Source organism: Ctenopharyngodon idella, chromosome 16 (genome assembly GCF_019924925.1).
Source record: "Ctenopharyngodon idella isolate HZGC_01 chromosome 16, HZGC01, whole genome shotgun sequence".
NCBI lineage: Eukaryota > Metazoa > Chordata > Actinopteri > Cypriniformes > Xenocyprididae > Ctenopharyngodon > Ctenopharyngodon idella.
In genome coordinates this window covers 21,737,915-21,750,987 of record NC_067235.1, presented here as the reverse complement: position 1 = coordinate 21,750,987, position 13,073 = coordinate 21,737,915, and the positions used below count along the sequence as shown (strand labels likewise).

Here is a 13,073-nt window from a genome sequence, read left to right as displayed (position 1 = left end):
TCAATTCTTCAGATTTTGATTCATTGAATGATTAGCTCATTTTGTCTTTCAACTATGGTTGTATACACGTGGTATCCATTGTTGAATCAGTGTCCTTGTGCACTCTGAATCACTCTGAACTAGCAACGCCCGACTCCGCTTTTCCAACCTGCAGGCGAAAGTCAAATCATTAGAGAACCTCACCTCCTTTCTCTGTGTCCTGACCAAATGCGTAATGTGCCAAAATACGCTTCCTGATTTAATCAAGGCAGCAGACCTGCAAGTCAAGGACAGACAGGAATCTCACGCTCACTCCAAAGAGAGACAGAGAGAGATGGCAGGTAAGTGAACCGCACAGCAAACTCTGATCAGGTAGGCAATAAACCCTGGTTTAGGACATTTTAATGTGCTTAATCTATAGGCCAGGTGGAGTATGTGAATACACCCTCATAATGCGATTCTAATGGGATTTTAGCAATATTGCGATTAAACTTTACCCCAGGCTCATGTAAGCGCAATACTTAGATCAAACGTAAGCTCACAATCGTAGTAACCATACTCGTATTAAGCTAGGTGGTGTACGCCGATTTTAATTGCAATAAAGTTGTTCACATAACTTCATTTTTATTTTGAAGTTTTCTCTTCTCCAAATCGCTAAACTATGTCAACACAACTCGCTGTGCAGTCTCTGCTCCGTATCTTCATCTTCTATACAGCGCGAAGAACGCGACGGCATTGCGACATTCATCACGGCGCCTTATAATATCTAGCCTAGTATATCCATACAAATGTATTTTGATGTAAGGTTAAAACAATGGCCGGTAACATGCATACTGTATGCCTATCTAAGTGTGGTATAACCATACTTATTAGCGAATAATCAGAGTAATGAAAATTGCATGTAAACTGAGTGAAGAGTTCTCGTGTCATGTAAACATCCAACCTATTAATCTCATTATTGGTGCACATGTAAACGTAGTCAATCATATTATTCAATTTTCTTCTTTTTATTGATTGTCTTTTATTCATTTATTTTATTAATTTTTCATTAATCTTTTCTTTATGAATTCAAAATCCGTTTCTTTTTGTCTTGTGTTACATGATTGTTCTTTTACGTGCTGATTTCTTTAATCCTTTACTATATGCTCTGATATGTTTGATTATTTCCAAATGTAACATCTTGGTGTCTCTTCTGTGCTGACCATGGAGACCTAATCACACCTGCTAGGCTACATTTTGTCTTAAAGTTAAAATGTAGCCTATCCTATCAGGTCTGATTAGGTCCCCATTTAGTGGATTCAAGAGACTGATTGAGCAGTGTAGTTATGTTCATTGATTCTTTTTCGCGTATTTTCAGTCATTCGCGCCATAAGGGAGCTCCCTTTGCTCGCTTTCCATATATAATCCATTCACAATTTGCAGAGGACCAGCGTCTACATATACGGTAAAGTTTCAGGAGTGACAAACGCATTCAATTACTGGAGTGAATCCGCTAAATTGTTCTTGACGAAATTGACAGTAAAAACCAACTTACGTGACGAAACATGTCATACATTCCTTTATCAAAACAGACCTGCACGTTTAATCTTTCAAAGATCGCGCGATCTCATTCCTAAATAACATTCAGATCTGCGTTCTGACCATGAAACAGCTTCACAAACAGTCTTTTCAGCCACACAGTATCATTATTTCTATCTTACAATAATTCACATTATCACAGAAGTATTACTATCCACCTTATTATGTCCAAAAAAAAACAAAAAACATTTGACCAAAATCAACATTTGGTCAAAATCTCATGTTATAATAGATGAAGTGCTATGGAGGCTATTTAAGACAATATTGGCTGATTAGACGGCAATACTGAGCTGAACTGCAAACTGCTTGCCCTCTCTCTCTTCACCGTCCCCACATCTCAGACCTAAAATATTACTCTTTATAGACAGTTTTTAAAGTAAAGAGTAAAGGAAACACTGTACAGTACTTATTGAAACAACCAGTTCATTATTTACTCTTGTAAGTTACCCTGTACCCTAATAAAACATAAATCTGTTTTATTAATTTTTTTTTTTTTTTTAATATTTATTGTCCAATGTCTAAGAACACCAAGTGTGCGCCATATGAAGACTTCCGCGTGTTGTCTCCTTTTGAAAAATGCCAGCAAATTAAAGGTATAGTTCACTTTCAAATAAAAATTTCCTGATAATTTACTCACCCCCATGTCATCCAAGATGTCCATGTCCTTCTTTCTTCAGTAGAAAAGAAATTAAGGTTTTTAATGAAAACATTCCAGGATTATTCTCCTTATAGTGGACTTCAATGGTCTCCAAACGATTGAAGGTCAAAATTACAGTTTCAGTGCAGCTTCAAAGGGCTTTAAACGATACCAGACGAGGAATAAGGGTCTTATCTAGCGAAACAATCTGTAATTTTCTAAAAAAAATCAAAATGTATATGCTTTATAGGCACAAATGTTCATATCACAAGTGCTTCCACCAGAACGCGATTCCGTATTCTTCAAAAAGCTTACGCTAAATGTTCTACGCCTTCCCTATTCAATTTACGGAAAAAGCGGAACTGGCACCGCGTTCGTTCTGTAAGTCCACTATAAGGAGAAAAATCCTGGAATGTTTTCATCAAAAACCTTAATTTCTTTCGATTGAAGAAAGAAGGACATGGACATCTTGGATGACATGGGTGTGAGTAAATGATCAGGAAATTTTTATTTGAAAGTGGACTAATCCTTTAAGCTACCTTTTCATGCTAAAATGCTAAACACTTTTATCTTCTTTACTGTGAGTCAATTAATTCATTTGCATTAATTATTATTTTTGGAACAGATAAGGGGCTAAACAGACACCTTAACTAATGCCAACCTGTGGTAGTTTTATAATCTGACCTAAACAGTATCAAATTGACATTCTTGACAAAGAGAAGATCTTCCAACAGTTTACATAAAATTTGTGTATTGTTGTTTTTTACATATTTTGTTATATTACACATAATTGACATATGAAACAAAATATCTAGACTCTTAATGTCTACAAAACTTCTGGATTTTTATATTTTTCTCACTTAAGATATGCAAATGAAATAAATTCTTTAGGCTTCATAATTTTCCTGAAAATCTTGTGTTTGTTTTAACTTTGAGTATCCATTGCATATTAAAATGGTATGTTGTAACTGAAATGAAAATTGACTATTAACCAACACTCTTGGTCCCCCCCACACTTCAGACCAGAGTTGCACCTCTGCTTGAGTGCATCATTAAATGGTTGCAAGAAAAGTACAAAGAACTTCAATAGGTACTTTTCTATGGCAGAGCATATAAAATGTTTAGTTTTAAAAGACTCCTGCTACTGCTTCTCTTTTTCCTCTTGTATTTTGCAAATATCTTACTTCTTTTGGGCCTTTTTTCACCTCAATTCTCACCAAATCTTCACCAACTTCATCTGTTAGATACAATACTTTGGAGGGTAAAAGGGGCCCTTTAAAGAAAACGCGCAAAGTGTCGATGAATTTTATAAAAGTTTAACTTTTATTGACTTGAATGCCGCGTTTTTAGAATATTGTGTCATTCGCAAGAAAAGACCGGAGACGCGAGTGCAAATGTCAAACGCGTCCTTCTAGCGCACGTTTACATAGTTTGATTGTTTGTTTAGTAAGTATAAATAAATAATATATATATATGTGTGTATATATATATATATATATATATAACAACAAAATAAAGGTAAGTAAAACATGTATAAAAGATTTTTAAAGTTAATCTTTGATTTAAAAAAAACTAATTAGAACTAAATCTGGTCTTACTTCATTAAAAAAAAAATCTTTTCATGAGTCAACTGAAAGTTTCCTATACTGAAGTTAAAGCCATCACAGTCCATATGCTTCAGTGATAAATGGCTCTAAAGAGGGGAATAGGAGGATCTTCACCCATTAACAAAAACTTTGCCTGTGGGTAGTCTGGAGTGGCCTTATCGACAGCGACTGTAGATAATATGCTCCCAGCGATTTTCAAAATGGACAAATTACGTTTTCCACCATCCACAGGATTGATTTTGTAAAGTTTCTTTCTATTAGGCTACTGATTCCATTCGGCTTGCCATTTCTTGTGGATTTAAGTGTTTATGATAGGTTGGAGGTCTGAGGGTGGAATTGCGCACACGTTTACTTAGAAAACAACAGAAGAGTAGTGCATTTAAATGCATGTTTGTGATAATACATCATGTTTTCACTGGGAAAAAAATTGGGATTAAATGGGTAAGGCATAAGAAAAATAGCCTAATATAAGACTTTGTATGCTATGATTGCATGAATGTATTTACACCTTTTTAATTCACTTCAAATATTACTTTAAGTTATAGAGTTGTATATCACTTTATTTGTGCAAATATTTTTTGATGAATGTGAATAAACACGTTGTATAAATTCTCAGTAAAGTAGTTTTGTTCTATTCCAAGCTTCTCTCTGAATGTAGACACTTGTATGTTTTTAATTTTACTCTATAATTTTACTCTATATCTCTTTTGTCTCTTAGAGTGTTCAAATAAGAGCAGTGGTGAGACCCCTGATCATAAACTGATCTCTCATAGGGGCTTCAACTTGATATCTGGAATCCACTCTCCTGAGGTGGTGGATAAAATTCAGAACTTTGAGATTCGAGACTCCGATGTCTTTGTCATTACTTACCCCAAATCAGGTAAAATAGAAAACCATGTTGCTGATAAAAGGTTTTTTAGCTTGTTTGCTGTACACCTTGTCACACAGCAACTTTAAGGCATTGTTCTGTTTTTTGTTATAAGTCAGAAATGACAAGGAGGCAGCCTCACGCAATACAAAGTCAATGGAGACGGTTGGATTGTTTCCCCCCCGGTGTGGGCGTGGCCTAAATGCGCTCTGTCTCTATTACTCTAGTCTTCAGTGTCACATGATCTTTCAGAAATCATTCTAATATGCTGATTTCGTGCTCAAGAAACATTTCATATTATCAATGTTAAAAAAACAATTGTCTTTTCTTCCTTATAATGTGATGTATATCCGAGTGCAACAGCTTCTGGAACAAGAACAAATGTAGGGCGGGACTTGATTTTGTCCTTCGGGAATTGATTGGATTGTAGGAAGTTGGGTAAAATGCAGTGTTGGGTGTAACTCATCACTAAGTAATTAATTACTGCAATTTAATTACTTTTCCCTAAAAAAAAAAAAATAAAAAAAAAAAAAAAAAGTAAAGGGATTACTCTTATTTTTTTGTAATTTATTTACAGTTACTTCTGTATAGATTAATATAGAACAATTCTATATGAAACAATAGTATGTTTTTTTTATTTATTTTTTTTTTTTTTTAACGTATGTTTTTAATCTGACCTCCATTTAAATTCTTTGGTCAGTTCAAGAATAATTTATGCAATTTCTAATATTTATTTGGAAGAATTAAAAGAGCAGTTTCATGTCTATCTTTGTATTGTCTAACTGGTCGAGGTTGAAATGGGATTTAGAAAATAATTAGTAATAAATACTAAGAGAGAATAATTAGTACAGTAATATAATTACGTAGTTGAAGATGTAATTATAGCCTCACCCTCCGACGAGACACGTGTCATGAAAAGAAGAGTTTTTGTTTAACGTTTTTGATTAAAGATTACAAGGGCATAGGATTTTAAAAAAAAAATGATGATGTGAACGGATAAATCATTTATAATAAACATTGTGTTCTGTAAAAAAAAAATAATTTCATAGTGACTTAAATAGACTTTTGAAAGCTTAAATGCAATTTATTAGTGAATTTGTAAACATGTTTTTGTTTCTGTTGATTATTTTGGCAGGCACTATTTGGATGCAGCAAATCCTTAGTCTAATAGAGGTCAAGGGAGATGTTACAGCAACAAGTAATCAGCTGAATTCTGAGCGCATGCCATGGATTGAGGTTTCAGACTCTGAGAAACAGTTTGTTTCTGCCCCCTCCCCTAGATTCCGTGTGTCTCATTTGTCATACAAATTCATGCCACTTGAACTGAAACAAAAGAAGGGCAAGGTGAGATCGGTGTCACTGCTTCTATGACTTAAAATAACTAAGCCATTCCAATGTACTGAATAATCATGACCGCTGGTTTCTCTTACACTCTTAAAAATAAAGGTTCCAAAAGCAGGTTTACACAATAATGCCATAGAAGAACCATTTTGGTTTCCTCAAAGTACCTTTCAGTGATCATTTCTTAAAAGAAACATGTTTTTCTTAGTGTGAAGAACATTACAATAATCTAAAGAACCATCAACGCCAATAAAAAAGCCTTTATTTTTAAGAGTGTGCAGTGTTGCATTTGCAATCTTATCATAGGTCATCTATGTGGCCAGAAATCCAAAGGATGTTTTGGTGTCCTACTACCATTTTCACAAATATGCAAACATGCTGGAGACCCCAAAAGACTTTGATGATTTTTTTGAGAAATTCATGAAAGGAAATGGTAAACAAAATACTTTTTCTTTAATCTAATATTGTAAGTTCCAATTTCAATGAAAACAACTGTTTACTCATCAATAGTTAAAAATATCATGTGTTTCAGTTTATGGTAATTGCTGGTTTGAGCATGTCAAGAACTGGTACTCCCACAAAGACGAGATGAACTTCTTGTACATTACATATGAGGAGATGATCAAGGTTTGATTGATTTGTTTGCCTGATAAATAAGCTTTACTGGACCGTTTAAAAGTTTGGGGTCACTGAGATTTTTTTCCAAAAGAAATTCATACATTTATTCATCAAAGATGCATTAAATCCATCAACGGTGAAAGTAAATATTTAAATAAATAAAAAATTTATTTAAATGAAATTCTGTTCTTTTTTCTTGAAGTATTTCTAGAATGATTTTGGAAGGATCATGTGACTCTGAAGACTGGAGTAATGGCTGGTGAAACTTTGCCATCACAGGAATAGATTACATTTTAAAATATGTTGAAATAGAAAACAGATATTTTTAATTGTAAATTTATTGTACTTTTGATCAGATAAATGCAGCCTTGGTGAGCATAAGAGACATTTTAAAAATCTTATTTAAAAAATTAGCATTAAAAAAAAATCATAAAATCACATTTGACCCCAGACTTGTACATTACGTAACCTTGTCGGAGGAGGATCAGTCTAGAATTGTTGCTGTAACTTATCAATGGTGAATGCTTGCAGGACTTGCGGTCAGTGGTTGAAAGAATCACTTCGTTCTTGGGGAGGGACTTGACACCACAGCAGTTGAATGAGGTTGTTGAGCACAGTACTTTCAAAAATATGAAGAACAATCCTCAGGCCAATTACCAGCTGGTCTCTATCACCATGCTGAACCACGAGCAGGGAGCATTTATGAGGAAAGGTATAGAACACCTCACTGTAATTCACTGTTAGCACACACATAAAATATAATTAATTATCAAGTTCACTATCAGTAAAAATTCTCACAATGAAGATTCTGTCATCATTTCATGTTGTTCATCGCTTCATGTTGTTCTAAAGCTTTATGACAAAAGGAGATGTTATCTTTTTTCCATACAATGATAGTAAAAGGGGGCTGAGACTTATTCTGCTGATTCTGATCCTGATTAAGTTATAAAGATGTGAAAAATGAGGGTGGGTAAATCATGATACAATCTTCATTTCATGATCATGAGAAGTTTTACTGATAGTGAACTTTATAATTATACTTTATCTGTGCTCATTTTTGGGATGACTTTATCTTTTCAAGCCAAAGCTTTTTTTTTAAAAAAACTCCTACAAACCACAGAATCTCTTGAATGTTTCCACCCATCTTATCATTGAACTTAAAAGTTGAACTTAACTTGAACTTAAAAGTTATATTCGAGTAAATCATTGTATATACAGATATGAACTAAATCTGTTCTAAGACCGTCACTAATCTCTTCCATTAACTAATTTGAAAGTACTGAAACATGTTGGATTTAATTATAGACCTGAATATAACCTCACTGCTTAATTCTGAACAGGAATCATTGGTGACTGGAGGAACTACTTCACTGTGGCACAGAATGAGAGATTTGACGAAGCGTACCAACAGAAAATGAAAGATGTTCCTCTTTCATTCATCTGGGACATGAATGATCCCATCACATCATGATTTTTTATTCAGTTTTTTCATGTGTACCCAGCAGATGACATCTAAGTTCTAAAGCTAGCTCTAAAACAATTATTTTATTAACAGATTTTATAGGCAACTTTACACCATAAATTCAGCAGATTAACAGTTCAATATAGCTTAAAGGGTTAGTTCACCCAAAAATGAAAATTCTGTCATCATTTACTCACCCTCATGTCGTTCCAAACCCGTAAGACTTTTGTTCATGTTCAAAACACAGATGAAGATATTTTTAATGAAATCTGAGAGATTTCTGTCCCTCCATTGACAGTCTACCCAACTACCACTTTGACACTTTAAAAAGTTCATAAAGAGATCGTAAAACTAATCCATATGTATTGAGCGGGTAAGTCTAAATTTTATGAAGAGACACGATCGCATTGTATGACGAACAGATTTAATTTAGGATTTTATTCACATATAAACAATGATCAGCAAACATAAACAGAAGCTCAACCATAACAGTTTGACACACGAAAACAAACCTCAGTGGTTCTTGCGGAAGCTCAAATGTGCTGCGTAACACGAGAATGAACCTCATTGGTTCTTGCACGCATCAAGCAAACATGCTTGAGCTTCCGTTTACCATAACTGATGTGAGTGTCGATGAATGTTTATATGTGAATAAAAGCCTAAATTCAACCTGTTCATCATATAAAGCGATCTTGTCTTTTCAGAAAATTTGGACTAAACCACGCAATTCATATGGATTAGTTTTACAATCTCTTTATGAACTTTTGGAAGTGTCAAAGTGATAGTTACATAGACTGTCAATGGAGAAATCTCAGATTTCATTAAAAATACCTTCATTTGTGTTTCTTACAGGTTTGGAACGACATGATTATTTTTGGGTAAACTAACCCTTTAAGACATAAAGATTCATAAGATGATTCACTGATGTCCTCTTCTGGAACAGTGTGCTTTGCAATTGCCATTTAAAATGAATAGTTTATACATAAAAAATATTATATTCTAAATTTGATACTTATGCAACTTGTTAGGGTTAGGAAATATAATCTAAAAACAACTGTTTAAAATGCAAAATAAAGTTAATTTCAAACATTAAAATATTGAAAGGTAAAGAAACACTGAATTAGAGGTATTTCACAAAGATTTCATTTTGCTCAGTTTCTCTAAAAGTGTTTTTAAATATGCTTAATAGGGAGAGACAGAGGGGGGAAAAAAAACAGTAAATTATTTTACTGAGAAATTTAGGTTGCACTACCTGCCAGGCCACATTTCTGGGAAACGTCAACTTAACTCTAGTGTAAATGAAGCCATTCATATGAATAAGAGAACAAGTCAATGGTTTTTAATGGCCATAATTGTACAAATGACAATATGTTTGACAGTTTCGTAAAATATGCTGCACCATAGATAGTAGTGACTGAAAAGTTTGTGTTTAGCGCGGTTGAGCTGAAGTCCTGCCTCCATAAGGCTGCTACAGGAGGATATTGGCATCTATACCATTCATATCAGGTTGAGAGTTAACACAATTCAGTCTTCATCGCTGCCCAAGTCCAGTGGGTTGAAATCAGGGTCGTCCTCATCCAAGTCCAAATCATCCATGTCTTGGAAGAGTGACTCATCCACTTCCACACTGTTGCCACCTACAGGGAAAAAGCAAAGAAGAGCAATTTTAAAGGACAATCGCAAAAAAGAGCAAATGACATCCTATATAACTTGTATTTAGAATAATAATTGACATTGCTTACCGTCCTCCAAGAACTGGATATCTGAAGTGTCAAGATTATGGTCTGTCTCAAAAAGCTGTTTTCCTGTAACAGAAAAAAGTAAATGAGCAGAATGAGACAAAAGGTGGTGAACCAGATTAGTAAATAATATCAGATTAGTAATTTACCTGTGAGTTTTCCCTTTCCTGACTGCTCCTCTTCTTTCTGCCTTTTACTCTTTAGTTCTGTCATTTCTTGTTCAAATTTTGCTTTCCATGATAAGAAGTTCTCAATTGTGACCACAGTGCCTTGGAATGCAAACTGTGAAAAACGAAACAGAAACAAAGATCAGTCAAAAGTCAAACAACATTTTACATTTTAATATAATTAGTAGCTATATACACTGAGGGTCAAAAGTTTGAAATAATTAAGATATTTAATGTTTTTTAAAGAAGTCTCTCACCAAGGCTACATATATTTGATCAAAAATACAGTAAAAAAAGTAATATTGTGAAATATTACTACATTTTAAAACAACTCTTTTCTGTTTGAACATTTTTTTAAAAAATGTTTTAAAATTCCTGTGATGGCAAAGCTGAATTTTCAGCAGCCATTACAGCAGTCTTCAGTGTCACATGATCCTTCAGAAGTCATTCTAATATGCTGATTTAGTGATCAGTTATCAATTATTAATGGTTATTATTTTTAACAATGTTGAAAACATTTTTGCTGCTTAATTGTGGAAACTGTGATAGTTTTTTCAGGATTCTTTCAAGAACAGAACATTTATTTGAAATAGAAATATTTTGTAACATAACTGTCACTCGAATCAATTGAACGCCTCCTTGTTGAATACAAATATTAATTTCAATTTTTCTATATTAATTTCTTACTAAGCCCAAACTTTTAAATGTCCAAACTTTTAAGTGTATCACGGTTCCCACAAAAATATAAAGTGGCACAACTGTTTTCAACATTGATAATAATAAGAAATCTTTCTTGAGCATCAAATCAGCATATTAGAATGATTTCTGAAGGATCATGTGACACTGAAGACTGGAGTAATGATGCTGAAAATTCAGCTTTGCCATCACAGAAATAATTTACATTTTAAAATATATTTAAATAGAAAACAGTTGTTTTAAATTGCAATAATAATAATAATTCACAATATTACTGTATTTCTGATCAACTAAATGCAGCCTAACGTGAGCATAAGAAACTTCTGTCAATAACATTAAAAATCTGAATTATTCCACCTTAACTTTTAACCACTGGTCTAACTACTAACAAACCTACCATTTAAGACAATAACATTCTTTAAATTATACAAAAGCAACATTGCCTTACATTTGGGATGGTCTATTCTATTTCAAACCAAGTGGTCAATCTTTTGTGGTTTATCATGGGCCTCTACTGGTAGATGTTGTAATTACATCTCTGGTACAATTTTGCTTCATTGCCAGCACAGAGCTAGTGTATTCAGGCTAAACAAATGTTATTGAAACTAAAGTAATATTTAAATCACAAATTTTTCATTATATAATAACAGTATTACAAAACTTTTTTCCATTGCCAGTTTTTGAATGGCTCTAAAAAGTGTGAAATGGACTTTTCCCCCCTCTTCTGAATTTCATGTAACAGCTCAAAACAGTCACTATCCTGGGGGTAACCATAAAAGATGCTTTTGGATTTCATGATTGTTACACTACACTCAGAAGAACATGCTCACAACAAACCTTCTCAGCTTCTTCGGCCTCCCTTTCCTTTCTTTCTATTCGTTCTTTCTCCTCTTCTCTTCTGCTCTTAATCTGGTCTACTATTTCATTAAGTTTCTCCTGTACAGCTGTAACTAATGTGAATATCATGACCATTCCCAGGTTTTCTTCGGCCTACAAAAGAAAAAGGTTATCAGAAAGGGCTACAGGACAGCAAAAAAGTGTTAGCCATCATCATGTGCACTTTATCAATTTAAATGTGTTTTTGCTGGGTATGATGTCAGGTGTGCAGACCTGTTGATTCAAAAGCGTTAGAATGTCTTCAGTGTCTGAATCTTCCAGGTTTTCCTGTGAAAAGATCTCCCAGAGAGGGGGCTCGTCTGGATATTTCTCCACATATGTAAACTTCAGGGTCACCTCCACCGCTAAAACAGACAGAAATCAGTGCTGGTGGTGCTTTGAGCTAAACTTAAATGATGGTTAAAGATATTACGTGCACTAACATAGTTCGACTTTTAACGAGATAATAAGGCACAGGAACTTACTTTCTTCATTTTCTCCCGCATCAGAAGTAACTGTGATGGTGAAGCTTGTGGGCTTCTCGGAAAGCACTGCATGAATATAAATATTGCAAAGAAAAAAAACTAATGAAACCTTCAGAGATCACCGTTTCCAACAGATAACAGGTTTGGGTCACCGCTGACTACAGAGACTGGCACAAATACCTGAACTCCAACCGGTACTTCGACAGTTAAAATGCAGCAAGTAAACATAAATCTGATGTTTAACATATCAGTTAACCAGTCAACTTCTACTTGACATGTTGTTGGCCATCGGTTATCGCTTGCATGCATTGTTTCTTAACCTTTGACAGCTCAATCTGCTGCTATAAAGAATATCAAAGAGATGACTGGGTCGTTCATATGTTTAACTAACTTTGTTTCATGAAAAGCTAGGCAGCTAACGGAAAGCGTAACGAAGTTATGTGCATAAAAACATATACTTTGCGCTCTATCTTACCTGTAAATGAGTCTGGGTAAATGGACTCTATTGCTTCTAGTTCATTCCTCTGCTCCTCGCCGTAGTCTGTCATTTTATGTCACAAATGTCCATACATTAGAATCTGCATGGAAGAAACGTGTGCTAAGGCCCGTCCAGCATCGATGTCATCTGCAATCATCAATAATGTCTGAGCTTGTGTCTGGGTGGCGTGAGTAACACCCCAATTTCACTTGATCTGTTAAAAATGAGTGCAATTGTTGTAATTCGTGCTGTCACACCATTGAATCTGCTGTAAAAAGATTGTATACACAATAAACAATTGATACAAAATTAACATATGTGAAAAGGCTCGAATCTGGCATGGATTATATAGCCTGGCGGTCCAGCCTCTTTCCTAAAACTGCCTCTCTACTTCACTATAAAAGGCAAGTAATATTTATAAAATATATGTCCATTAATATCTGTAATTATGTTCAGTGTAATCAGTTTAAATATAATAATATGAATTTATAATAATATGAATTTATTATTATTTATTATTATTAAGCCTTTATTATTACTAC

At 34.1% G+C, this 13,073-nt stretch overlaps 2 protein-coding genes across 3 annotated transcripts; one reads left to right on the top strand and one right to left on the bottom strand.

Moving 5' to 3' along the window:
• Nucleotides 1-75: 75 nt before the first annotated feature.
• Nucleotides 76-9,204, top strand: LOC127496997 (amine sulfotransferase-like). Of its 2 annotated transcripts, none has more exons than XM_051865054.1 (7): nt 76-320; nt 4,520-4,681; nt 5,805-6,013; nt 6,317-6,443; nt 6,543-6,637; nt 7,160-7,340; nt 7,969-9,204. In XM_051865054.1, the coding sequence occupies exons 1-7, from the start codon at nt 215-217 to the stop codon at nt 8,097-8,099; spliced, it is 1,011 nt and encodes a 336-aa protein (XP_051721014.1). In that variant the 5' UTR covers nt 76-214; the 3' UTR covers nt 8,100-9,204. The 2 variants fall into 2 exon arrangements, with proteins under 2 accessions (XP_051721014.1, XP_051721015.1); XM_051865055.1 differs by lacking the exon at nt 76-320 and adding an exon at nt 2,697-3,284.
• A 203-nt stretch (nt 9,205-9,407) lies between these two features.
• On the bottom strand, nt 9,408-12,708 carry rwdd1 (RWD domain containing 1). Its single transcript, XM_051865056.1, has 7 exons — nt 12,529-12,708; nt 12,054-12,119; nt 11,803-11,933; nt 11,530-11,682; nt 9,979-10,111; nt 9,833-9,895; nt 9,408-9,727 (listed from the first exon to the last, which is right to left on the bottom strand). Exons 1-7 carry the CDS (start codon nt 12,599-12,601, stop codon nt 9,615-9,617), a joined length of 732 nt encoding a protein of 243 aa, XP_051721016.1. The 5' UTR covers nt 12,602-12,708; the 3' UTR covers nt 9,408-9,614.
• Between the last annotated feature and the right edge of the window lie 365 nt (nt 12,709-13,073).

Bases quoted from the DNA above. Each gene is read 5' to 3' on its own strand.
- LOC127496997 (XM_051865054.1), top strand. From the start codon at position 215: ATGTGCCAAAATACGCTTCCTGATTTAATCAAGGCAGCAGACCTGCAA. The intron at 4,682-5,804 runs GTAAAATAGAAA...TTATTTTGGCAG, and splicing joins CATTACTTACCCCAAATCAG to GCACTATTTGGATGCAGCAA. The intron at 7,341-7,968 runs GTATAGAACACC...AATTCTGAACAG, and splicing joins GGGAGCATTTATGAGGAAAG to GAATCATTGGTGACTGGAGG.
- rwdd1 (XM_051865056.1), bottom strand. From the start codon at position 12,601: ATGACAGACTACGGCGAGGAGCAGAGGAATGAACTAGAAGCAATAGAG. The intron at 12,120-12,528 runs GTAAGATAGAGC...ATATTCATGCAG, and splicing joins TTACCCAGACTCATTTACAG to TGCTTTCCGAGAAGCCCACA. The intron at 11,683-11,802 runs GTCTGCACACCT...TTTCTTTTGTAG, and splicing joins TAACGCTTTTGAATCAACAG to GCCGAAGAAAACCTGGGAAT.